Source organism: Onychomys torridus, chromosome 10 (genome assembly GCF_903995425.1).
Source record: "Onychomys torridus chromosome 10, mOncTor1.1, whole genome shotgun sequence".
Lineage (NCBI taxonomy): Eukaryota > Metazoa > Chordata > Mammalia > Rodentia > Cricetidae > Onychomys > Onychomys torridus.
In genome coordinates this window covers 20,502,024-20,528,109 of record NC_050452.1, presented here as the reverse complement: position 1 = coordinate 20,528,109, position 26,086 = coordinate 20,502,024, and the positions used below count along the sequence as shown (strand labels likewise).

Sequence of the window (26,086 nt, the reverse complement as noted above, 5' to 3'; positions counted from 1 at the left end):
TTGGGTAATTACGAGCAAAGCTGTTATAAACATCCATGTGCATGGTTTTTATGTGGATGTTTTTCAGACCTTCTGAGTAAATGCCAAGGAGCTTGATTGTTCGTCTGTGCAATGAACTCATGTTTGACTTGCAAAGAATTCCTTTCTCTTTTGGTAGCAAATTAAACCTAAAGCCTCACACATACTAGGCACATGCTTTACCACTGAGATACATAACCATCCCTTCTTTACCGTTTATTTGGAGGCAAAGTCTCAAAGTTGCCCAGGCTGGCCTTCAATTTCCTCTCTAGTTCAAGATAGCCTCAAAGTTGTGTTTTCTCTGTGTTAGCCTCCCAAGTCACTGAGATTATGTAGACCTTTACCACAATGCCCCAAGTATCATCTTTTTCTTGTTATATTTACATTTTATCATTTAGGCAGAAGAGGTTGTACATACTGAGTCTTGTTAGATCCTGTGTTAAAGTCTTTTGTTGGATGTATGATTTCAAATGCTTTGTCTTGGTCTATGTCTGACTTTGGAAATATGAATATGAAAAGGTTTTATTAAGTTGAACAGCTCTCTGTTTCTATGGTTTGTACTTAGAAATCATAGCTAAGAACATTTTGCCCATGATTCATGAGAATGTTTAAGACAGGTTAATACTGTTAGCTCTTAGTAATCTTTGCTATACTTAAAGCTGTTTTGTATATAGTATGATGAGTCTCAACTCACTGTTATGCATGGGGATATACAATTGTTCCAGAACTGTTTTTGTGCGAAAACTGCTCATTCCCCACTGCATTGTGGAGGTTGTGTTGTGGTAAATCAGCTCTCTGAGATGGACAGTCTCCCTCTTCAGTATTGGGATGTGATCTTGCCCTCAGCACACAGCATTGTCTCAATTACAGGGCTTTTTTTTTTTTTTTTTTTTTTTTTGTGAGGCTAGACCAACAAGCTGTGTCACTTCTCCGTCTTTTTTCTTCTATTACTGAAGACTTCATTCACTCAAAAATTTGAGTCTCCTAGTCTCTCTTGTGATTGACTCCTGATCATGGTTTATTTAGAAATACTCTTTAATTTTCAATGTATTTGGAAATTTTCCTAGTTTCTTCCTGTTGCTCCATTTAAATTTAACTCTGGTAGGCTTGAAGAAAGGTTCTTTTGTTATTTCTATCATTGAAAATTTATTAGAAGTCTTTAAATGACCTATAGTAGGGAACAATAAAGGAATTATAATCTATTTTTCCATAAAACCTTTTTGTTGAAGAGTGGACATGTTACATGGCATTGCATCTCTGAGCACTGAAAATAAGCTTGCAGTTATTGCCATACTTTAATTTAATATTCCTCCATTTTGTTTCATTTTTTGCCAGATATTTCTTCCAAGATTGGATAATTTCTACTGATCTCCAAGTCCTCTGATTTTTCCCTTCTCTCATCTTGAAACTGGGTGTAGGTTCCTATTGAGTTTTTCAGCTCATCTCCCAACCTGCCCACGCCGGCCCTCAGTGGCCTGTTGTTGCAGGGAGAAAGTGGCCCACAGTGGGCCACAGATTACTGTATTCTTTTTGTGTCAGTGGCTTTTTGGTGTCATCTTCACAGTGTTACAAGCCTACTTACTTGCCTTTGGTCCATTCCTGGAGCTCTGAAATAGCTGTTTTCTTAGTTATGTATAACTTTGTAGTTGGCTTTGGAAACAATTATTTGATAATTTTCTCATTCAAATGTAACCAGAAGGAACACACCTGAGGTTTTGTTTTTATTCTGTTTTGCTTCCCAAAGGACTTTTTTTTTTTTTTTTTTTTTTTTGCTGAAACAAGTGAATTTGATACTTATTTGACTTTATAATAATGTGTATATATTCTTGCTGTAGATGTCCACATTGCTCTGGAGTTTTAACAATTGCAAACTGATAAACTGACTCTGCTTGCATCTGTTGCTGGCAAAGGCATGGCCCTTGATGTCCAACCATGGTCCTTAGATGGGTAAAGTGGTAGAATGATGAAAATTATTTTTATTTCTCATAATATATATACATAATTATTATAAACTATTCTCTCAAAAAGACCACTTGTCATTGAGGATTCTCTTTTTAATCTGCCTATTCATTGCTTTCACATCAATATTCTACATTTGCATATATACAGATTGATTTCTCCCTATTCATACGATATAAAGACGTGAATGACTCGGTGTAAATGGAGATGAAGGAGGCCTGGATGATTCTGTGATTTTAAAGCAATATTTTCCTCTATGTATGCCTTCTTACCAAGCATTCTTATATTTTTGGTTGTGAGCCTAGCCTTTAATGGCTGAGCCATCTCTCCAGCCCTCACCCAGCATTCTCATGAAAACATGAGGCAGAAAATGGAGAGTGGGAGGACTGATGATCATGCATCCTGGGAAGGACATTCAGCGTTCTCCTACACATCCAATATTGATTCCAAAGTTCCGATACAAGGCTTTAAACCCCAGTCTCACAGCACCACATATCTGTATCATGCAAGATAACCATCCAGGGAAGAAAGTTCATGTTTACTTTGTTTTTAAGTAAATGACCCATGGTTGGTCTCACTATTGACAAGTCTCAGGCCTTGTATATTCTTCTTTCTATGAAAGATAATAAAATTATATTCTCTGCCCTGAACTCCGGGCTCAGACTTTGTTGTACCCACATGCTTTGGGGTTTACATGTTGAACATCTGCTATAATCCACTTAGACCTGCCATATCATTCACTCTGAGGTTGGAATTCACACAGTGATGTAATTCTCCATTTGTTTAAGGTACTTTTAAGGAATTAGTGTAGACATAACTTCATGTTCTTCCCAGAACAGCATCATAGACATGTTAAGACATGTTAAATTTCAGTTGGTTAAGAAACAGAAGCTAGACCTGGTGACACTGACCTATTGTCATGTGACTCTGGAGGCTGAAGGATTGAAATTAATTTGAACTGCCTCTGGGGGCTACATAGTGAGTTTAAAGCCAGCTTGGGCAATTTAATGAGACCCTATCTCAGAATACAAAGTAAAGAGGGAGCTTGGGTTTTATCTTGTGGTACAGTGCTTATCTAGAAGGCACAAGGCTCTGGGTTTAGTTCCCAGTTCTACAAAAATAAATAAACAAGCAAAGGAATAGTCATAGAAAGCTATTGCATAGACAACATGAGACTGATTTAGACTGTTCATACTACACATCCCCTAGACCTCACATTAAGCTGATATAACAATCAGCTTCATGTTAAGTATCTCAGACAAGACATTTTTGTTCTCTCACCTATCCATTTGCCTTGTTGTTCCCTCAGACCAACCCATGATACATGATTCCAGTCCCTGATGGGCCTCTCTGTCCCCTTAATAAACTTTCTGTTTTGCTTCACTCTGAGTCACCTGAAATTCCTTCCTTTGAGGTAGTCAAGGAGAGAGTAGGCCTTAGTTGAGGTCTCTACAAGGCAGGGACTTCCTAGGCTCCCAGCAGCAGTCCTGGGCTACTGGTATAGGAAGTGGTTATACAACTCACAGTTTGCATTTCCCAGTTCCTAGAAAAGAAATCATTGCCAAATATAATTTTCAAAATCTATGGCAGTTATACTCCACTGTCTACATATGAGATGACCCATTTTGAATTTCTGGGAAAATGTCTGTAAATGACTGGGCATTTATTGATTTGACAACCCACCGTTACTATTTAAAACGGAATAGTGGGGAAAAGACATTTGCTTTTCAACACAGAACTAGGGATTGAAGAACTCGTGGTCTGTTTGTTGGTTTGTTTGTATTTTTAAAAATTGTCTACTATTTAGTTTGCTAAATTGGATTTTTATTAATTCTTTGAGTTTCAGACAATGGATTTGATTATAGTCATCCCCCAGCTCCTCTCTGACACTGCCACCCCCTCCTTACACATGCAATGTGCTCTTGGTTTTATTTTTTAATTTTTTTTCAAACCATCAAGCCCAATTTGTTCTGTTTATATGGTTTTGGGAATCTGGTAACCCACTGGAGTATAGTTGACTTTCTCAGGACCACACCATTAAAGGAAACCTGCCGGTCAAGAGTAGGACTGACTGCATGCCACCTTCCCCTTCCATGCTGGGGTTTTGTCTGGCTTGGTCTGCACAGATTTTCTGCATGCTATCATAACTACTGTGAGTCTGTATGTGCAACTGCCCTCTTGTGTTCAGAAGATGCTGTTTTCTGGCAGCCATTCACAGCCGCTGGCTCCCACCATCTTCCTCGTCGAAACTCCGAACGTTAGGAGAAAGGATGCAACGTAAACATCCCATTTAAAGACGGATATTCTGTAGTATCCATATCTTCAATACTATCACTGTGTTTTGACACTTTTCTTAGAAGGCTGGAATTTTGGATTGTCAAGTCTATCCAACATCGCCTCCCAAGTTTCATCCACTACTGCTATGTTTGAAAAGTGCACTCCCATGCTCGAATCACTTCTGTATTTGTACCACCTATGATTTGTTTGGGGCTCGTTTGTTCTCATGACATTTCTCTGATACACGTTTAGTGTGTTTCCTCTTTATAATTCAGCATTGTAACAACCTCTTCCAGTACTGTCTTCCCTTACAACTTTTTCTACAATTTCCTTCCTCTAACTAATTTTAAATTTAAAATTTTCAGCATTTTCATGGAGGTGACTGCATTTTGATTTGTATTATATTCATCTGTATTATAACTTATGAATCAAAGTTATAATAATTGTGATTTGTAGATCTCTATAACCCTATACTGAATATTAAAATAGCATTACAATTTAAATTTCAGTTAAAAGTTTATCTCTAGTATTTTATATCATATTTTACATGGTATTAGAATATAAAACTTCTTTGAATTGTGAGGTTTTGCTTTAGTGAAATGTTATTCTTTTAAACTTTATACGTTTTTTGTTAAGATAGAATTGCAGCACTTCGCACCTTTCCTTTCCTCCCTCAGCCCCACCCAGGGAGTCTCTCTAATCCCTCTCAGGGCACCTCTTGACTCTCAAATTGACAGCCTCTTTTTCTTTGATTATTATGGACACGCTTATACATATTATGTATATGTCCACACAAATATGTAAACACAACCCAATGAGACCATTTTGTTGTTTGTGTGTACATGGTCTCCAGGCTGACCCCTTTATATTGGACAGACAATATAAGGGGACTCATCTTACATTCGTTTTCATATTATAACAGCTTTCTGTTTTTGAAATACTCACTCTTTTCCTTGTTTTACTGATTCGAGATTTATTTTTTTGCTTGTCAGCAAAGTTATGTCATTCTTTTTGTAAAGAAATCACGTATTTGTTAAGATCCCCTGTACATGTATTTTTGTATTTTTGATGATTGCTAAATGGTTCTCTCTTGTATATTTTATTACTGACCATTCTTCCAGGCACATAGGTATGCTAACAACCTTCATTAAATTGGCTACCTAAATAAAATCTTGGGAGTTTTCAAATCAAGTTATTTCATTTTCATGAGTGTTCTATATTAAGTTACTTAATTTGGACCAATGATATTTTTGCCTCCTTTTTATTTCTGAGGCTTGAACAGGGCTCATAGTTTTATGGCATGGCTCATTTCTACTTGTTTATTTCCTTTCAGCATGGAAGAATGCGAGGCTCTGTGTACCAGGCTAGCCATCATGGTGGACGGCAGCTTCAGGTGTCTTGGCCCCCCTCAGCACATCAAGAACAGGTATTGAGTTTCCTTGTCTGTTTTAGTGTTTCCTGTCAACTAAGCAGCATGATGCCTGTGGTAACAAAGACTCTTTCCAAACTGTTTGCTCAAATTAATTCCTCCCAATATTGAGTAGTGGATGAAGGTTCTGGGAAACTTGGGGCCAGTTAAAATAACTATAATCATCAAGTCAAAGACACAGCAGTTCCCATGCAGTTTCTTTAAAACATTTTGCTTCCCTCTTCCCAAGAAGCACTGTGCCCTTGTTTGTTTTGACAAAAGGGGCGAGAAGATGATTGCAGGGTCCAGACAAAGTCTAGGGAAAAATCACCACCTTACATAGAGTGCTTCATCCAAAGGTAGTGCCACTGTGTGCCTCACCTACAGTCAAAGTGCATTGGAGTGCCAGCTTTTCCTACAAGACACATATTTGTAAAGGTGTCTGACAATGTAAGAGGCTAATAGGGGGTCACTGTGGTTCCTTTTTGTTGTGGTTGATGAAAAACCAAAGACTTTGTTCTTGAATCTGTTAGGTCTCTCCCTGCTTAACCACTGCTCCATGTCTTCCTTGCATCCACTCCTTGGAAGCTTAATTACTTTCATATGAGGGTGTGTGAATGCTTTACATCTTGTTATAACTCATGTCTCTTGGAATATTTTGAATGATTGCTCCCTCTATGTTCTCTCTCTCTCTCTCTCTCTCTCTCTCTCTCTCTCTCTCTCTCTCTCTCTGTATGTGTGTGTGTGTGTGTGTGTGTGCGTGTGTGTGTAAGGGTGTGTAGGAGTTTATGCAAGCCACAGGGGACTTTGGATCCTTTGGACTTGGAATTATAGGTTTTGGTGAAAAAATGTTGTGCTAGGTTCTAAACTCTGGCATTCTGCTAGAGTAATAAGCTCCCTTGACTTTTAAGCTATCTTTCAGCTCCATTGAGTGATCTTCTAATTTCCTTTATATTGTATAATCGTAATTTTTATAGAGAGCAGTATAGTTTTCCCCACTTTTTATTAAAAATAGATTATTTTATCATAGAATGTATCCTGATTTCCCCTCCCTCTATTCCTCCCAGTTCCTCTCCCACCCTACATCTGGATCACTCCCTTTCTGTCTATACAATAACATAGTCTTTTAGGTTGATAAATCTCTTCACTTTCATTGAGTATTTTTCAGGTTAGAATTATAGAACATTCTTGGCTGGTCTATGTACCTGCTAGTTACACATACATGTAACGTGTAGCTACCTTTCCTTTATGGAAACCATATCACCCAGGATGGAAATAGCCCCTGAGGGATGGGTGACATGCTTCTAGCAGCCCCAAGAGAGGCAGTGTCATCCAGGGAGAGTCCGCAGTGCTGTTTCCTGTGCTTCTGGCCAATTGTTTGCCAGATGAACCTGTTAGAAGCTGCTGTCACTAAGTGCTCTGCTTGCCTTTACTAAGTATATTCAGAAGAAAATAACACTTCGCATTCTCTGACCTTTATGAGTGCTTGTATAAAGCTTTATCGCCCATTCCTTAATGGCAGGTGATTTATATTCAAGTTCAGCTGCCTGCCTTCTGCTCCTTTGCTAAAGTTGGCCATAGAAGTCAACAGAAAGAAGCCCACAGGAAGTCATCTGTTAGCTGAAACCATCTGCAGTTTCTACCCATCCCAAATTTTGGTCCTGATAATGAGAGTTTATAGGTTGAGGCTGAATTGTTGGTGGATATCATCTACAGAGTTTATTCAACAAAAACTGGTTTGTAGTATAGCCACTGGAATACTAAAGTTAATAAAGTTTTTAAGAATGCATTTTGTGTTCTCCTGTAACAAACAAATGTATAAGAAATAAACACATGCAAATCCTATTGTGATTAAAAAAATAAGGGATTGTTCCTGGATTTCTGTACCCAGGAGTCAAGCACCATGTGAAACTGATGTGGAAAAAAAAAAAAGAAATTGATCCTTCCTCCTAGTCTCCATCCTTGGAAATAAAGGGAAGTAGGTATTAGTAACAATCTTCCAGGAACAAAGAGCTCATTCTTCTCACCCCTAGTCCACCTCCTTGACTCTCTAGGGGCAGATTCCAGGAACAGAGATATCCCCCGCTGCCTCACTTCATGGCACTGACTTTCCTGGCCATCCTCCATTGGTAGTTTGGGTCAACTTCCCATACATAGTATCCGATCTTGTATGTGTTATACTGATTGTCCCTCTTACCATGTATGGATAACTTCTTTCCCTAGGGTCTAAGTTCAGCCCACATATACCCAATAATCAGAGAAGGTTACCTAGCAACACACACCCATTCTCCTGCTGCTGTCTAGACACCAAGTCTCCCCCCATTGCTTGCCACTCCTGGAGGGAAAGTCTGTTGAGAACCAGTAAGTCCTCCAGTCACCATCACATTGGAACACACAGCATAAACACAATGACTTGTCATAGGAGCATTGAAGCTGAGCCTTGGGGACATTGAGGTGGGGTAATCATATCCTATCTGCCCTGTGAGGGTCACAGGGGACAGTGTGCAGAGGAAAACAGGATGCTTGGGCTTTGCCGAGGTCTTGAATTGTCCCTCCCTTCCTTGGTGGAGTTTTCTCTTCCAAACAATAGTGACTGTCATCTCAGTGCATTCTGAATACCATCCATCTCAAACACTTAGAGGTTACGGATTTGCAGCACCAAATTGCAGACCGTGATTCTGGACTGTGAGCTATTCAAACAGAACTCTGTGCAATGATGGCCATTGCCTGTGGCAAGTGGCCCAGAAGAAACTGCAGTAGGTGACCCCCTAACTGAGGGTGTGTGTGGAAAGCAAGCTTTTATTTCCCCTCTGATGTTGGTTTTTACCCAAGTTATAATTTAGGAAATGTTATCAACATGAGGGCTTTCAGTAAAATTGAGGCTGTTTTGCTTTTGACATTTAATAATTTCCTTAGTGGATGATCTGGAGGTTGCCCAAAAGCCAATGTCCATTTTAGCACTCACAATTTGACAGAAGCAGACCTGCATGTGGTAGGTGACATCACATGGGCTCGTGGGACATGTACCCTAGAGAGTCTACATACTGTGGCAGTCTGAACAGGAAGAGACCTTTGAGTTTGAAGAATGTGAATGTCTATTGGACATTGAAGTAAAGAAAAATTTGTCAAAAGGAAGATTAAATACTCTAGATTATATTAGTTTTTTTTTTTTTTTTTTTTAAAGTGACCAGAGAATCTGAATAGGAGAGCAAGCAGAAAAAAAATAGATTTCAAAGTTGCCATGAAAGGAAGTCCTCAGGCAGAATAAACTTAAAATGGCTGTGCAGAAAATTCCTGAAACAGCTCTGGGCTTTGAGGACTTCACTAAGGTTTTTCAAATGGCTTTGTTTTCCTTGTTTATCAAATAATTCCTGTTTGTGCTTGTGGGAAGCTGTCTTGTGCATGTAAGATTCTTAACAGGTTCCACAGCCCCCTGGTAGCATACCTCCCCAACTGTAACAAAGAAAAACATTGACAGATGTCTCCTGAGGGGCTGCTATGAGCTGACCTTGGCTGTGTCAGCTAGTACATTAGTCCATGTTCTCATAAAACATACAGATTTAGATGCATCGAATTGGGAGGATAAGGACTTAAATTTCCTGAAGTGGGTTGGGCAGTGGTTCCTGATGTTCCTTAGCTTGCTCCTTGGCTGAGAGGAGAATGGATAATGTCAGGGAAAAGGAGCAAAAGGAGCAATTGGATGGGAATGTTTTTTTTTTTCAGGCTTATCTTTTCGGCTCTGGATTGATCTTGCTTTACAGTGCCTCTAGGGTCCACAGAGATGCACCTCTTTCTCCTCTCAGTGCCAGTGTGGTCCCTGTATGTGATTTAAGCCTGAAGCCAAAGGGCTGATTGCTTTTGATACTGCCTTGGTCAGGATATCTTTAAGGGTCCTCTCATGCTCTTGTAAGTCCATCTTCAGTCTGTTCTGACTTGCACACTCTCATGGACCACCTCCCACCAGGGTCACTCTTCCTGTCCTACTTTTCCAGTCTTGCTAATGCCCATCTCTTTCCCCTGTTGCCTTTGCCTTTTCCCCTTTGCTACGTGACGGCATCTCCCTTCCAAGTTACCTGCTTGACAGGGTTTAATTTCCTTGAATCTTCTGTTGAATCTGCGCTACAGCATGCTACTGACATGTTCCTGGAGAACACTAGCTTTGATTTTTATCTGTCCCAGTATTACTTTGTGCTCAGCATCTGTCTTATTTGATGACAGTGACACCCTATTCTACAAGCTCTGGTTTTAGACTATGAAGGAGAGCTGTACCAAGAGGAATGCACATGACCCAAAATGTTTTAAGCTTTGGTTCATTAGCAAGCTTATGTAGTCATGGAAATCACCTTTTTCATTTCCTAAATATCACTGTGGTACTTTATTCTCATTCTCTAAGCATTTGTGTTCTACGTTTCTAACTATCTTCTGTGATGCTTGTAGGGAGATAAAAAATGACTTGAACCTGAGAGTTGGAAAACCAAGATGCCTTAAATATGTTGTTTGCATTTAAGAGCTGAGATCCAACCAAGTTCAAAAATCATATGGTAGAGCTGTGTGCTGATTTGAGTGAGAAATAGCCCCCATAACCTCCTACATTTAAACGCTTGATCTCCTGCTGATGGTGCTGTGTAGGGAGGTTAGAAAACTTGCTGCAAAGTATGTATCAGAGCAAGAAATGGCACTTTGAGGGTTTATAGCCTTACCCCATTTCAAGTACTGTCTCTCTTTCTACTTGCTTTATGTGGTTGACATGCAATCTCTCAACTGCCTTTTGCTGCATGATAGACTCTTATCCCACTGGACCCATACACCAAAAAAACTCTTCCTCCTATAACTTCTTTTAATTGCAGCAATAGAACAGTAACTAATACATTCTATTATTTCAATAAAAGGAGCCAACAAAAGAATTCTGCTGGTAGGAATCAATTTAAAGAATTTATTGAGTCTTCCTGGTTTTGCTTGGCACCAGCTGCTCCCAATCCTGAGGTGGTGGCAATGGGAAGATCCTTCAAACAGGTAATGACTCCAGAGATATGAACAGGGTGCACAGTGCAGTTTGGAGGGTGAGTGCTCAGAGGGGAAGCTACATGCCTTTCTCCCCTATATCCCTTCATCTCCCTGTTACTCCTTTCTCCCCATCCCCTGTGATCTCTGGCCAAGAAGATTATACACAGTCCTCCATACATAGTCCAGCCTGTAGGAATATAGCCATACTTGTGGAGTCTTCCTAGAGAACTCCCCAGATATGTTCTTTACCTTCCTCTTCTTCGCCATTGTTGGAAAAACTCTTCCCACCGGAATTTGGCTGTTTTTGGAGAATATTCCTTTCACTGGTCGATCTTCTCCTTCCCAGAAGACTGGCTTTCTCTTAGCCCCTGCTATGAGGTTACCCTGTTTCCTTATTGAGAAGGAAAGGTTAAAATGTGATGGGAGGATCTACCTCAGATTCAGAAGAGTCCGGAAGACATCCCTTTCTCTTCCTTTTGGCTCACTGACAAAGGGAAAATCATCTTGTGAAAGCTGAAGAGCCACACTCAGCTCTGATGTGGTCCCTTTCCTTGCGCCACCTTTGCTTTCTTTCATTCTTTCTTCTCTAGTCCATGCAGTCTCTCCTTTCTCCTGGTACCCAATCTTTATGGCTTATCTGGCTGATGTTCGTTACCATCTACCATAGTACAAAGTACCATACAAAGTACAGTATGCATGCCAGTGAAGTATTAGTAATGGACTCTTAACAGTGTTTGATTTGCCATGTGCCAGATTTAGTGCTTTATATGTTGTCTCAGTTGGAGTTTTTATTACTGTGAAAAGACACCATGACCATGGCAACTCTTATAAGGAAAATATTTAACTGGAGTGACTCACAGTTTCAGGGGTTCAGTCCATTATCATCATGGTAGGGAGCATGGTGACATGCAGGCAAATGTGAGGCTGGAGGAATAACTAGAGTCCTGTATCTTGCAGGCAACAGGAAGTCGACTGAGACTCTGGACAGTGTCCTGAGCATAGGAAACCTCAAAGCCCATTCTCACAGTGATGCGCTTCCTCCAACAAGGCCATACCCACTCCATCAAAGCCACACCTCCTATTAATGCCACTCCCTATGAGATTATGGGGGCCAATTACATTCAAACTACTACATATGTAGGAAAGAATTTATTTCTCACTCTCATCCTTAAGTATTTATTGTGACTCCCATTTTGTAGGTACAGATGGAGGATGAGTCACAGAAGGATTGGGCCACTCTCTCATGGTCACCACCTAATAAGTAGAAAAGCTGGAATTTTAACTGCCACACTTTGTCTCCATCTGAGTGTTTTGATATGTAGCCTTTTTTGATCCTCATTTAGGTGTGTCTCATGCCTGTTGGGAGATAAGATGCAGCTACTCTAGAGCTTACTGCTTATTCCGTGTCTCCCTGACTGCTGGGTACACCCCAGAGCCATACAGATGTGGGCTCATGCCTGCTCTTGTTGCTGAGTCTTTAGTCACATGTACACCAACATCTCTTCCTTGTTGATCTGCATATTGATAAGATTTCTACATCTTTGTTATTTTGACCAAGACTTCATCCTTCCACTCATTTCTATTTCTTGAAGAGAGTGAGGTCATTTATAAGTTATTCCTTTAAAAGGATTTCCAAAAATGTTATAGACATTCATCATTGTTTCTTCATTCCCCATCTTTGAAAAAGAAATTTTTCTTTATATTCTGCATCTTTCTTTCACATTCAAAAGTGTGTATTTTTATTATTTTAAATTATGTGTTTGTTTTTGTATCTGTCTGTTAATGGGTTTGTACATGTGAGTGCAAGTGTCTGCAGAGGCTAGAGGGTTCAGATTTTCTGAGAACTGGAGTTAGATAGTGGTGATGTGAGCTGCCTGACGTGGGTGCTGTGAACTGTATTTGGGTCTTCTAGGGGAGCGGTACTTACTCTGAACCTCTGAACCATTTCTCAAGCTCCCATCTTTTATCTTTGTGATAATAACACAATATCTTAACCCCTTTGGGATCTCCCTCAAGCAGTTTCCTCCTTTCCATTATGTATTTGAATGTGCATTTTGTTGTCAGTTGTGAGCCATATTTTTTTCAAGTAAAAGAGCATCACACACTCTTATGGTGATACGGGCAGGTTCATTGACTTGGCTATATTACTTTTGTACATGATGAAAATCCAATAGCTGGATATTGGCAATGCTTCACTGGCTCTTGTCTCTCTAGTTAGGTTGGATTTTAAACAGCTGTTGTTGCTCAGCTCATCATATCTACATGTAGCAGCAGATAATAGAGAAAAAGAAAAGCCTTAGGAAAGCCTGTGAACAGTGTGCCCACTCTAACATCTTCCCCCATTAAATCCCATTTAGCAACTTGGTCTTGGCTTCTCTTAGTTTCTTGGTGATGATCAAGTCCCTCCCCCTACCACCCTGAGACAGGGTTTCTCTGTAGCTTTGGAGCCTGTCCTGGAACTCGCTCTGTAGACCAGGCTGTACTGGAGCTCACAGAGATCCTCCTGTCTGTGACTCCTGAGTGCTGGAATTAAAGTCATGCACCACCACTGCTCAGCTGATCATGAAGACTTAAGAAATATAGATTTGAAGATGTACACATTTCACTTAAGATAAAATTGGATTTCCGTTACTGAGAAGGATGCAAAAACTAAAAATAAGAACTAAACAGATGTTTGATGGGCTCCCAGCAATGTGGGCCATTTTCCCAACTTCCTCCGTTAAAAATGGGTTGAGCAGTCTTAAGTTCCAGGAACCCTAGAGCTTCCATTTATGATCGGTCTCATGATTCTGAATAGCCCTGTATATTATGAAGACAACTTTATGAGTGAGCTCTTCAGAGTCTGTGTGTCTCTTTCTGTCTCTATCTGTCTCTGTCTGTCTCTGTCTCTCTGTCTCTGTCTCTGTCTCTCTTTGTGTGTGTGTGTGTGTGTGTGTGCGTGTATGTACATGCCTGCATGCATGTGTACATGCCAACCTCTTTGGGTACTGACATTTTGTCTCACTCAGGCAGTTAGGAATTCATTCTCCAATCTTCTTTGTGTTGTACCCTGACAAGTCCCACAGCCCTAATAGCTGCCTTCACTGAGTACATTCATAAAGCACCTTTAGGGAGCCAGCAACAGCTGCAGGCTGCACCTGCTTCCTTTTTCTGGTCTTGGAACCAACTTAAGAAGACTTAAGACTGACTGTCATAAACAGTCCCTCCAGGAATGGAAAAGCAGCATGTTTCTGACTGTGGAGTTTATAACCTGAAGTAGACTTGGCCAACTCCTGACCTGTGGAAGAAGGAAATAATGGTTGTTTAGTTATATGTTATAACAAAGGTTTTAAAATGTAAAGAAAATCCTTATGAATATGATAGTTTTCATTGTCCTGAGCTGACAAACGTAAAGCTTTGCGAACTGATACCACTGTAAGTATGTTAGCTATTTAACATGAAATATAGTCTTCTGCAAGAAGGTTGGTGGATTTTCTTTTCAAAGCTAAAAAGAATGATACTGCTCTTTGAGCTTACAAGCTCTGACTGTCAGGGAAGCTGCAAATTAATACATCACCTTATGTGACACCATATGCTCCATTGTGGTGACTTTGATTTAATGCTTCTATAAAACCTTACTATAAACATAAAAGCTCTGATTAAGACTCCATCACCAAATAATAAACTGTCTCATTTAAAAGTGAAACAGATCATTCAGTATGCTTATGTCAGTTTCACAGATGGGGAATGGGAGTTGCTACATGCGCTCATGCAATGGTTTGTGCTGTGATGCAGACTATGCACTCATGCATTCTGGAATGCCACTTGCAAGTGTTTTCTTCAGTTTAAAAGCATCATAGTATTCAATTGCTACACTGAATCTACAATTAGTTCTCTCTAGTAGAAACAGTTTCATTAAAGAAGAGGCACATGGCTTTGTGTCCTCACTATGTTTTCAAAGCAGCTGACTCATGCCTTCTCTCATTTATTTTACAGCATCAGGTTGCATGAACAAAATTAAGTTGCTCTAACCTAATCACCGGGGAAGAGATTCACATCCTCATGCCTTTCTCATGCTGGATATTCTGATGGGATTCAGATTGTGAGAAATGTCACCTAGAGCTGTCATTTTACCAAAGGGGAATACTCTGCTTTTATTTCTCAATGTTTTTCATTGAAAAATAAGGAGACTGCTTTTCAGCCACAACAAGGATAGGAAATAAAATGATGGAGGCCAGTGACAGCTTAGATGTATGGAAATTTTGGCTGGTGACTCAGCCTCACTGTGGTTCCTGTCAATTAACAGGCATTTGTTAGTCTCCTTTATTAGGGATGATGACATGATGTCTGCTTAAAACCAAAGACTGCAGTGTGCCATCAGACATAGAACTGAGTACATGCTAACCTGCAACATGGCTCTAAGAGATTGGTGAGCATTATACTGTGAGATGCACCTCACTTGAAGTCAGGAAATACCATTGCACATTTGTGCAGTTTGCTGGCGATTGAGTGGTGAATGAGGCATGAGATCTATTGTATATAGAGTGAACAGAGCAATGAGAATTAGAAAGCTTCTGTGCATGTGAGTTAAGGGTGAGGAAAGACAAGGATGTACACAAACTGCCTTATGGAAGGGCTAGTAAGAATGACTTTGTGGGCAAGGAGGCATCCAGACTGCATGTGCATCAGAGAGAGGCAAAAAATACAGCTTGAGTCCTGTTCTTAACAGCTAGACTATAAATGGGGGTAGAAGTCGATTAGTGTGGCACTCACTCCGGGATAATGTATAGATCAATTCTCCAAATGGGAGGCTGTAATTCTAGGGTTAAAATGGGGAAACAAATGGAGGCAATGAGAAAAGGGCTGGTCAAGAGAAAATAGCTGTCACAGCTATTTCTGTTCTCTAGCTGAACACTAAATCCAATAGACTAGAGTCACTGCTGTCAAAGCATGGACTAGACAGTGCTGAGTGGGAGGCACAGAAGACATGTCAGCATTACAGCAGACTGATGGGGAGGAAGGACAGGTGATGCGTGGAAACTTGAGAGATGGGAAGATACTGATGTAACTAGACAAATGGACACATGAAGAGAAGAGATTCTGGGTACTGGATGTGCTCATTGGTAGGCCTTGGTGGGTTACTGGTATGGTTCATAATGAAGAAGAGCTATTGGGATCCTTTTACGGATGCTTTCTCTTACAACAGGAGAGAAAACAATGCAGGCTGGGTGCTTAGGGTCTCTTCTTACCTTATCAGAGCTCTGAGCCAGGGTTTACATACTCTGCAAATGAATGAGGTCAGAGCTACACTCCTACAGTGCCAGAGGTTAGTTGCTAGATGTTTCGTGTGTGTTAGCTCAACTAATTCTTATGGTATGGGCAATTATTGTTATAATAAGGAAAATAAGGCCAAAAGAGTAAAGCAGTCAGCTCAAAACACAGTTGCTATTAAAAGAAGCAGTTATGAATCTCAGACTCGTGACTGAATTTCTTTCCATGTCACTTTTATATTCTTAAGTGGCTTTACCTACAGTGAAGTATAGTGTGTGTGTGTGTGTGTGTGTGTGTGTGTGTGTGTGTGTGTGTGTGTAAGAAATATATGAAGCAGAGCCTTGCTTCTAACAATGCCGTGAGCATAAATGTGATGATTGTCATGAGATTCTCCTGTGATATTTCCTTTCTGTTGCATTTCCTAAGAAAATGGCTTATTTGTTTTGAACACAGGAGTAACTCCTTTTGGGCAATAGCATGGTATAGTGAAATAAAATGTCACAGTAAGATCTTTTAATTATTATTTAGTAACTAATTAACTTTGTATCCAAAGTATTTAAATTTGAAACTGTTAACATGCAGGGAAAGTGATTAGTTTAACCAATGGAGACAATGATAAACATTTTATACTACTTTGAAAATAAATGAGGGGAAACACACTTGCCATGCTCCAAGGTTTCTATCCTCTATTGTAAAGTTCATTGCAAGAAAAACATGATTCTCACTCCTTCAGTACTCTGCTGTCCTCTGCAGGGATGTTTCTGGAACACATTCAACCTCTTCACAGAGCGGGAAAACCTGGAAGTGAGCAGAATAGGTACCAGAAAATGACTACATTTCCCATGGTACACTGCAGCTTCCTATGGCCAAAGGGACATAAGTGGAGAAGTGTAACTTTGTTGAATGGACTAGACATTTTTAGTCTCTTTCTTCCTTCCTTCTGGCTCGAATACAAATATGCTAATTAGATATGAAGCAGCCCCAGACTCCAGACTTTAAGTCTGCAAATGTCCCTTCTATTTTAGGTTATCTGTCACTCATACAAGGATGCAGAGAGACTACATATTAAATAGTGTTCATTTGGTTATGTGTTGTTTTCAGCCTGTGTCCACAACATTGTGGGGATAAACTTTTGCTTCCTTCTCTTCAATGTTTGGGTAGAACATGGTAGGTCACATACACTCCAAGTATTTGTTGAAGACATGAATGAATGAGTAAATGAATGAATAAATGGTCCGCAACATATGGCAAGCCTTTGTTTAATAAGAATTCTTCCCAAATTGCAATAACTGGACTCTAAACAAATCAGTCAGAGGTAGCCCTGCAAGCAATGTGCAATGTCTACTGTAATGCACACTGGGTATTAATAACAATAATCAATCTCTTCAGTAAATGCTTCCATTCAGATCCCATTTATCTCTAGATGGGATGCTGCCTATTTTCTCTCAAAGCAGTGTGTTAGACACTCTTAGTTGAGGCTTTTAGAAGCAGGACCCCATCTGTCTGTACTTGGTGTCTCCATTAGTAGGAACTATCAGGTGTGTGATTCAGTCCTAATTGCTGCCACGGCCTTGGCAATATTCTGCTGTCACCTTCTCTGCTGGAATGCCAGATTCAGTGCAAATGTACTCTGGCCTGCTATGAATTAATGTGCAATGCAGACAGCAAAAGGGGCTGCAAAAAGTTCTACCCTGTAGGATTGTGATTCCTGACTGGGAAGAGAGTCAAAGCACAGGAAAATGTAGCTTAGCCCAGAAAATGCATTTCTATTAGGTCAGAGCTAAATAACAGGTTTAATATAAATCCAAATTGGGATTGGAGAGATGTATTACTCTGGGTCCAACCTACCACCCCCCGTTTATTTGTATGGAACTGCATGAATCCGTAACCTTCCCTTGTTTCATAATTTAAAACCATTTCACTGAATTTGATTTCAAGTTCCATTTTAATAAAGACATAAAGAAAATGTGGACAATTAGGCCTTGTTACAGAAATGCTGCAGATTTCCCAAAGATGGCTAGGTAGGCAGGGTACAGCTGGGATGTGGCATCACCCGCCTGCTTCTCCTCATCCTTTTGGAATCAAGGAAGCTTGATGCTCATGAGTGGGCAGCCAACGTGTCCAAGAGGAGCAGGGCTTTAGTTGCACTATACCTGTTAACTGTCCATTAGGCAAAAATGCAGGTATATGGCTAGGCCCTAGACAATCAGGGAATCTGCTCACAGTAGAAGAATATCACATAGTTACTTGCAAAGATCATAAATAACATAAAGGGCCAGGGTCCTATTTAAAAATCCACCATTATTCAAACATTTATAACAATTTCATAAACGTGTCTATCCTTCATGGCTTTTTAGCAAATGCATTTGAGCTATACTTAGCAGCTGTCTTCTTTCTTTAAGAGATTTTTAAAATTTTATGTGTGAGGGTTTTGCCTGTATGTGTGTGTGTGTGTGTGTGTGTATGTATGTATGTATGTATGTATGTATGTATGTATGTAAGTATGTATGTATGTAAGTATGTATGTATGTATGTATGTATGTATGTATGTATGTAAGTATGTATGTATGTAAGTATGTATGTATGTATGTATGTATGTATGTATGTATGTATGTATGTATGTATAATGTGCATCACAGTGCCTGAGGAGGACAGAAGATGCCACCAGATACTCTGGAACTGGAGTTATGAATGGTTTAAAATCCCCAGGAAGGTACTGAGACTAATGTTGAGTCTTTTGCAAGAGCAAACAGTTTTCTTAACCACTGAGTCATCTCTCCAACCTCAAGATCTCTTGAGATATATTTCCTATATCATATAATTCAACAATATAAAATATATAACTCATCAGGTTGTAGTAGATTGGCAAATATGTGCTTGACATTCCCTATGTTAATTGTGAAACATTTTACTGTTTCAAAAAGAAGTCCCTTGCTGGGTGGTGGTGGCTCACATCTGTAATCACAGCACTCGGGAGGCAGAGGCAGGCAGATGTCTGTGAGTTTGAGGCCAGCCTGATCTCTAAAGTGAGTTCCAGGAAAGGTGCAAAGCTACACAGAGAAACCCTGTCTCGAAAAACAAAAAAAAAAAAAAAAAACAAAAAAAAAGAAGTCCCACCTCACAGCTGTCACCCTCCCATGCACTCACGCCCTCCAGCCTACACTAACACCTATTTACAGACAACCTTCTGTGCGCTCACCCCTTCTAGCCTACACCAAAACAGATTTACAGACACCCTTCTATGTGCTCACCCCTCCTAGCCTAGACCAACACAGATTTACAGACACCCTTCTATGTGCTCACCTCTCCTAGCCTACACCAACACAGATTTACAGACACCCTTCTATGTGCTCACCCCTCCTAGCCTACACCAACACAGATTTACAGACACCCTTCTATGTGCTCACCCCTCCTAGCCTTCACCAACACAGATTTACAGACACCCTTCTATGTGCTCACCCCTCCTAGCCTTCATCAACACAGATTTACAGACACCCTTCTGTGCGCTCACCCCTCCTAGCCTTCACCAACACAGATTTACAGACACCCTTCTATGTGCTCACCCCTCCTAGCCTTCACCAACACAGATTTACAGACACCCTTCTGTGTGCTCACCCCTCCTAGCCTACACCAACACAGATTTACAGACATCCTCCCATGCACTTATTCCTTCTAGCCCACACCAACACAAATTTACTTTAAGCCCTATAAATTTGTCAGTTTAAAAAAAAAATTTCACAGTGTTATACATATATGTGATGTGTTGTAATTTTATTCACCTCCCTTACCCTCATGATGCCTCCACTGTCCATGGTGGAATGTTGTTGAAGGGCCCAATCCTGTATAGGTATCCATTGCTGCCATGTGCTCCTGATTGCAAGTTTCCTCTCTTGATGGCAGCATGTCACAGCACTCCTCCTTGTCCTCTGACTTGTATTATTTCCACTCCTTTCCTGGGACATTCCTTGGGGTTGATGCTCAACATTCACTTATCCTCCCCACTTTGACCAGATATGAGTCTCTACCAAAGAGAAGCCCTTCTGCAACAGATTGAGAGCAGCACTAGTCTGTGCATAGAAACATTTAGAAGGAAGTTTTGCAATGTTTAATTAGGGGAAAATGGTAGAATGTTTCCTCCCTTAGGACTATGACCTCCCAGGTATAGACTTTTGACCATGCTTATAGTACTATCTGTGTATTCTGTCTACTTGTGCAAGCTTCTAATCCAATCATAAGGAGGTACGTTACCACTAAAATAGTCATGCCATTATGGCACCAGTGGGTGTATCCTGCTTCTTAAGATGGAACTGCCAGCATGTGTAGCCTGCAGCAGACTGCGGCTGCTAGTGATACTTTTTTTCTCCCATAGTGCCTTAGGCCCTTTCAATGGTAGCCAGAAGTGGGTGTTTTACAACATAGCTCTAACTTGATTTCTTTAAAGTGTTTTCATAAATAAAATCTTGCCATTTTGTGGGCAACCAAAAGTGATGACAATAACTACTATTCTTATGGGACACCCTGGAACCTCTCTGAATAATATAGCTCATGGAAGATATCCTGTTCTTGGCACTGGAGTATTTATTTAAAAGCTTGTAGCTTCTGGGAACAATAGTACTCATCTATGAAGGGTGACACTATCCAAATTTCATACCTTTTATATTTTAAGATTTTCAATGATTTTTTATAATATTAAGTATTAGGTTTCTATATGGCTTTGGGGAGGGGCTCCTTAGGGATGTTTAGCCCTGTCCACCTTCATCTGCATTGTCCCCATCACCCTGCACCAGCCCCACTTAAACCTTTCATGCCTGGTGTTCCATCCTCTGTTTTCATATCCACCACATTTTACTATCACCTGCCGTTATTCCAACTTTGACTCCTCTATGGTTTTTTGTTTTTACTTCCTGGATTCTATGGATACACCTTCTAATTTAAATACATAAGTCAGTAAATTCAAATCTAAGATTTTCATTTTAGAGAGAACAAGAGGCTTTCATTTTCTTGGCCTCTGTTACCTCACTCAATATAATTTCTAGTTCATCTATTTACCTGCACATTTCATAATTTAATGTTGAATAAAATTTCATTGTGTTTATGTGTCACATTTTTATCATCAGTTTTTCAGTTGGTAGACACATATATTGATTCCATTTCTAGACATTATGAGTAGAGCAGTTATGAATATGGATGTATGGGCAGGGACTGATATTTCCTTTAAGGTCAGGAACTCAAGGCAGGGATGGAAGCAGATGCAATGGAAGAACACTGCTTACTGACTTGTTCCCCATGGTTGCTCAGTCTACTTCTTATATTATTTAGGACTAGCTATTTAGGGATAGCACTACCCAAAATAGGCTCACCCTCCTCTGTCAATCACCAGTAAAGAAAATCCCCCACAGGCTTGCTCACAGTCAGTCTGGAAGATTTGCCAGTATCTTACTGAGAAATTTGCATCCATGTCCATTTGGGAGATTGGTCCATAATTTCTGTGCGCGCGTGCGTGTGTGTGTGTGTGTGTGTGTGTGTGTGTGTGTGTGTGTGTGTGTGTGTATTGTTGTTGTTGTTTATCTAGTTCAGCTATCACTATATGCTGGTTTTGTAAACACGTTTGAAAATAATCTTTTCTTTCTATTTTATGGAACAGTTTGAGAAGTGTTGGCTATAGTTTTTTTCACATTCTGGTAGAATTCTGCAGTGACTTCCTCTGAACCTGGGCTTTTTCTCAGTCACCAGGATTCCTTATTACTGGGACTTCAATCTTGTTGCTTGTGGATTTTTAAAACTTTGTTTTGTATATGACTTTGGCATGTCATATGCTTTTAGAAATTAATTTAATTTGTATTTTAACATTTGGTGGAGTATAGGGTTTAGAATTATAGCCTTATTTTTATATATTTCATTATTATAGGTTGCAATTGCCCCATTAATACCTCTGATCATACTGATTTAGAACTTTCTCTTGGTTAGTTCTGCTAAGAGTTTGCTAATAATTTTAAGTTTTTCAAAGAACAAACTTTCACATTTTTCATTTGTTTCATTTCTATTTAATTTATTTTGGTCCTATCTATCTATCTATCTATCTATCTATCTATCTATCATCTATCTACCAATCCAGCTGTCAGTTTGTCCATCTATCTGTCTGTCTATCCATCTGTCTACCATCATCATTATCTACCTATTTATTCATCTCCTCTTTCTTTGCTAACAGTTTGAGGTTTAGTTTGTTCTTGCTTTTCTAAGACCTTTAGAAGTGTCATTAAAAATGTATTTGAGATCTATCTGACCTTGTAATACAGGCTGTTAGAGTTATAAACATCCCTCTTAGGTCTTCACAGTATCCCATAGGTTTTGTTATGTTCTATTCTCATTTCCATTCAGCTCTGGGAACTTTTAAATTTCTTTCTTGATTATCCCAAGGAGTCGTTCAAAAGTGTATTGTTTAGTCTCTTTGACTTTGGCTATTTTCTCTGGTTTTCTTACTATGATTTCTAACATTCCTTTATGGGCATAGAATATAGGAAATCATTTTAATTTTCTTATATTCATTAAAACATGGTTTCTGTCCTAATTAGAGAAGAATTTTGCAGTAAGTAAGGCCAATGAGAAGAATTTATATTCTGCAATGTTTGAGTAGAATAAATCTGTTGATCAGAATAATGACACCTGCTTGTTTCCCAGTTTTATTTGCTTGAAATATCTTTTCCTATTCTTTCACTCTAGTGTAGTGTCTATCTTTGGTGGTGGGATATATTTCTTGGATGCGGCAAAATGAAAGATTCTGTTTTTGATATCCAATCAACTAATCTGTATCTTATTGGGGAAGTTTGATATTCAATTATTATTGTAAGATGCATATCAATTCCTGTCATTTTGTTGATTTTGTAGTCTTCAGCATTTCTTATTGTTCATTGCTTAGCAAATATCTAGAAATATTTTTCCATAACTTCTTGTGTTTATCATTGAAATATATTTTCCACTATCCTCTGTATAGAAGAATTGCTTTAGCTGTTTTTTTTTTTTTTTTTTTTTTATGAAAGGTTTTCTTTTTCTTATTATGATAGCACATCTGGGTAGAGTGGTCTGGCTTGGCAGTTGTGAACTTTCAGAAATGAGATTTCCATTTCCCATACTGTTCTGGCCTTTGGAATTAGAATTTCTAAAAAAAAAAAAAAATCAGCTTTTCTATTCTTTTTTTTTTTTTTCTGACCAAAATCAAATCTTTATTTTTTAGCTTTTATTTTCTGATTGGCCTGGTTTCATATGTGACTTGGCCCTTCTCTTTTCCTGCTTTCTTTAGTTTCTGAGTAGTACTGTTTTGGTTATGGGATATGGGGAGCTTCTTTTAAGTGTTCTGTTTGGTTTTATGTGTGTCTCCTACACTTCGATTGGCATCTTTTTTCCTAGATTTGGAAAATTTTCCCTTATTTCAATGAAAAATATATCCTATTTTTTTAGACAAGTAATATTTGATCTTAGCAGTTGCTAGGATATCTAGACTCTAGTTCTTGATCATCAAAGCAGTGTCAGGTTTGGGCTTCATCTCATGGAGTGGGCCTTATATCCAATCAGACATCAGTTGGTGGTCCTCGAATATTTTGCGAGTAGGACAGATTGCAGATAAAAGTCTTTGGGTGGGTTGGTGTTTACTTTCCCCTTTTGGTAGTCTGCAGAGCATCATTCTGTGTCATAGACACTACAACATGGGGTGAAGTTTCTATGTAGGTACCAGCTCAAACTCTCTATGTTCAGTGAGTTCTGTGGGCGTTATCTTCAGCAATGGGGCCTGTCAGTTTGTGGAGATCAGCCTATTACCTTGGCAACAGCCTGGGTTGTTTTGGTATTTCTGTTGGGCCCCTTTGGCCAACAAAACAATTGGATGAAGCATAATCCTGGCACTGGAAGCTTCATTTGGTGACAAGAGATGGACAGTTGGGGTTCTGACTGCTTTATTGTTTTGGAGACATCATTTAGGATCTTCTTCATATATTATAGGAAATTTCTACTGCACTAGGTTTCCAGACCACCCCTCAAATTCTAGCCGTCTCTCTCTTGTTCCCTCCCTCATACCCATCTCCTCTCCCCATTCCCACCGGACCCTTCCCCCTTCCTGTCCCTCCCCTTCCCCTGGCTCCAGTCCACTGATAAAATCCATTCTATTTCTCTCTCCCAGGGCGATTCATGTGTTTCTCCTAGACCACTTCTTCTTTACCTAACGTCTCTGGGTCTATGGATTGTAGCTTGGTTATCATTTATTTAATGGCTAATATATAGATATAACTGGATACATACCATATTTATCTTTCCTGGTCTGTTTACCTTATTCAGGATGATTTTTTTCTAGTTCCATGTGTCGGCAAATTTCATGATGTCATTTTTTTTAAACAGCTGAGTAATACTTCATGCGTAAATGTACATTTTATTTATTTGTTATTATGTTGAGGTACATATAGGTTGTTTCCAATTTCTGGCTATTATGGATACAGCAACAGTGAACATGGTTAAGCAAGTGTCCCAGTGGTAGAAGGAACTCATGGATTGGTTCCTTATTCAAGCATCATCAGAGAGGATTCTTCTTGCAGCAGATGGGAACAAATACAGAGACTCACAGCTTGATATTATGTAGAGACGGGGGCAAACATAGAGACAGAGACAGACAGACAGAGAGACAGACAGAAAGGAAGGCAGACAGGCAGACAGACAGGCAAACAGACATTGGAACACATCTCTAAATGAGATGTCTTCATCGATTCCCAATTATCTCTCAGAGCTCAGGGAACCCACACAAAAGGAGGCAGAAGGAGTCTGGGTGGTAGAGGGGACAGTGAATGCCAGGAGAAAAAAACCTTCTGAAACAAATGATCAAGGGTCACATGAACTCACAGAGGCTAAAACAGCAATCACAGGGCCTCCATGTGTTTGCACAGGTCCTCTGCATATACACTATAGCTTTTAATTTAGTACCTTTATGTGTCTCTTGAGTGTGTAAATGAGTAGATCTCTGATTCCTGTGCCTTCTCTTGGGGCTCTTTTATTTTCCTCTTGGCTTGTCTCATCCAACTTGGATGTGATGGTTTTCATTTTATCTTTTATTTTGTTATGTGTTGTTGTTATCTCTTAGAAGCCTGTTCTTTCCTAATGAGAGACAGAACTGGAGTAGATCTGGATGGGAAAGGAGGTGGGGAGAAACTGTGAGGAAGAGAGGGAAAGGAAACTGTATTCAGATTATATTGTATAAGAAAAGAATCTAAGTTTAATAAGAAGAGGGGAAAGAAAAAATGTTTTCTATACCTCTGGTATGAATTTATTTTCCTTCTATGCCCTTAATTTGTAAATTTTACCTTTTGTAGTATCTTACAGGTTTCATATGTTACACACACACACACACACACACACACACACACACACACACACACATCATCTTCATCATCATCATCATCATTGACCCAAATGATCCATTTTATTAACCTTATACTCAAGCCCTGATATTCTGTCCTCTATATGATCAATTACATTGATGAGAATTTTTATCTGACTTACTGCACTTTTTGTTTCCATTATTATTTCAATTTGGTTTTTTTTGTTTCTATCTCTTCACTGAATATGATTTTCATAACCAACATAGACTTCCTGTTTGTGTCTGTTCTCTTGGATTTCATTCAGACACTAATTCATATCATTTTTAAATTTACCCATGCCATTGTGTGTATCCTGTTTGAATTTTATTTTGATCCTTCTGAATTATTTGTCTGAGATTTCATCTAAATCACTCTCATTGGTAGTCATGACTATGAGCCTGATAACTTTTGGATGAGGTATTTTGTCTAAGCTTTCTATGCTACTAGTAGTTCTACATTGGGAGTCGCCAATCAAGAGTCTGTTTGCTGGTTAAATACTCTTGGTGGTCCTGTGTTGAATTTTAGTTAGGTTCTTGGTACTCCCACTGCCTGGTGAGTCTTGGTTCCTTTCAGTGTTCCTTGAAGTCCAGTAATGGAAACTCTTGCTGTTGTTTTCTGAATGGGGTGGCTGAGATAGAAAACACTGTTTCTATCCTCACAGACTAGCATTAATTCAGTACACCAGAGGCTTGCTTAACCATCAGCAGAACTGTTTAATCCTTGAACTCATGAGGCAGGATTTGAATGTTGCTTTGGGAGAGAGACAGAGAAGGAG

At 39.5% G+C, this 26,086-nt stretch overlaps 1 protein-coding gene across 1 annotated transcript in view; it reads left to right on the top strand.

Moving 5' to 3' along the window:
- Abca13 (ATP binding cassette subfamily A member 13) overlaps positions 1 to 26,086 on the top strand; it is a 428,395-nt gene that overhangs the window by 382,778 nt on the left and 19,531 nt on the right. The window contains exon 60 of the mRNA XM_036201460.1: positions 5,588 to 5,680. Coding sequence (XP_036057353.1) covers positions 5,588 to 5,680 — 93 coding nt within the window. The remainder of the gene's footprint in view (positions 1 to 5,587; positions 5,681 to 26,086) is intronic.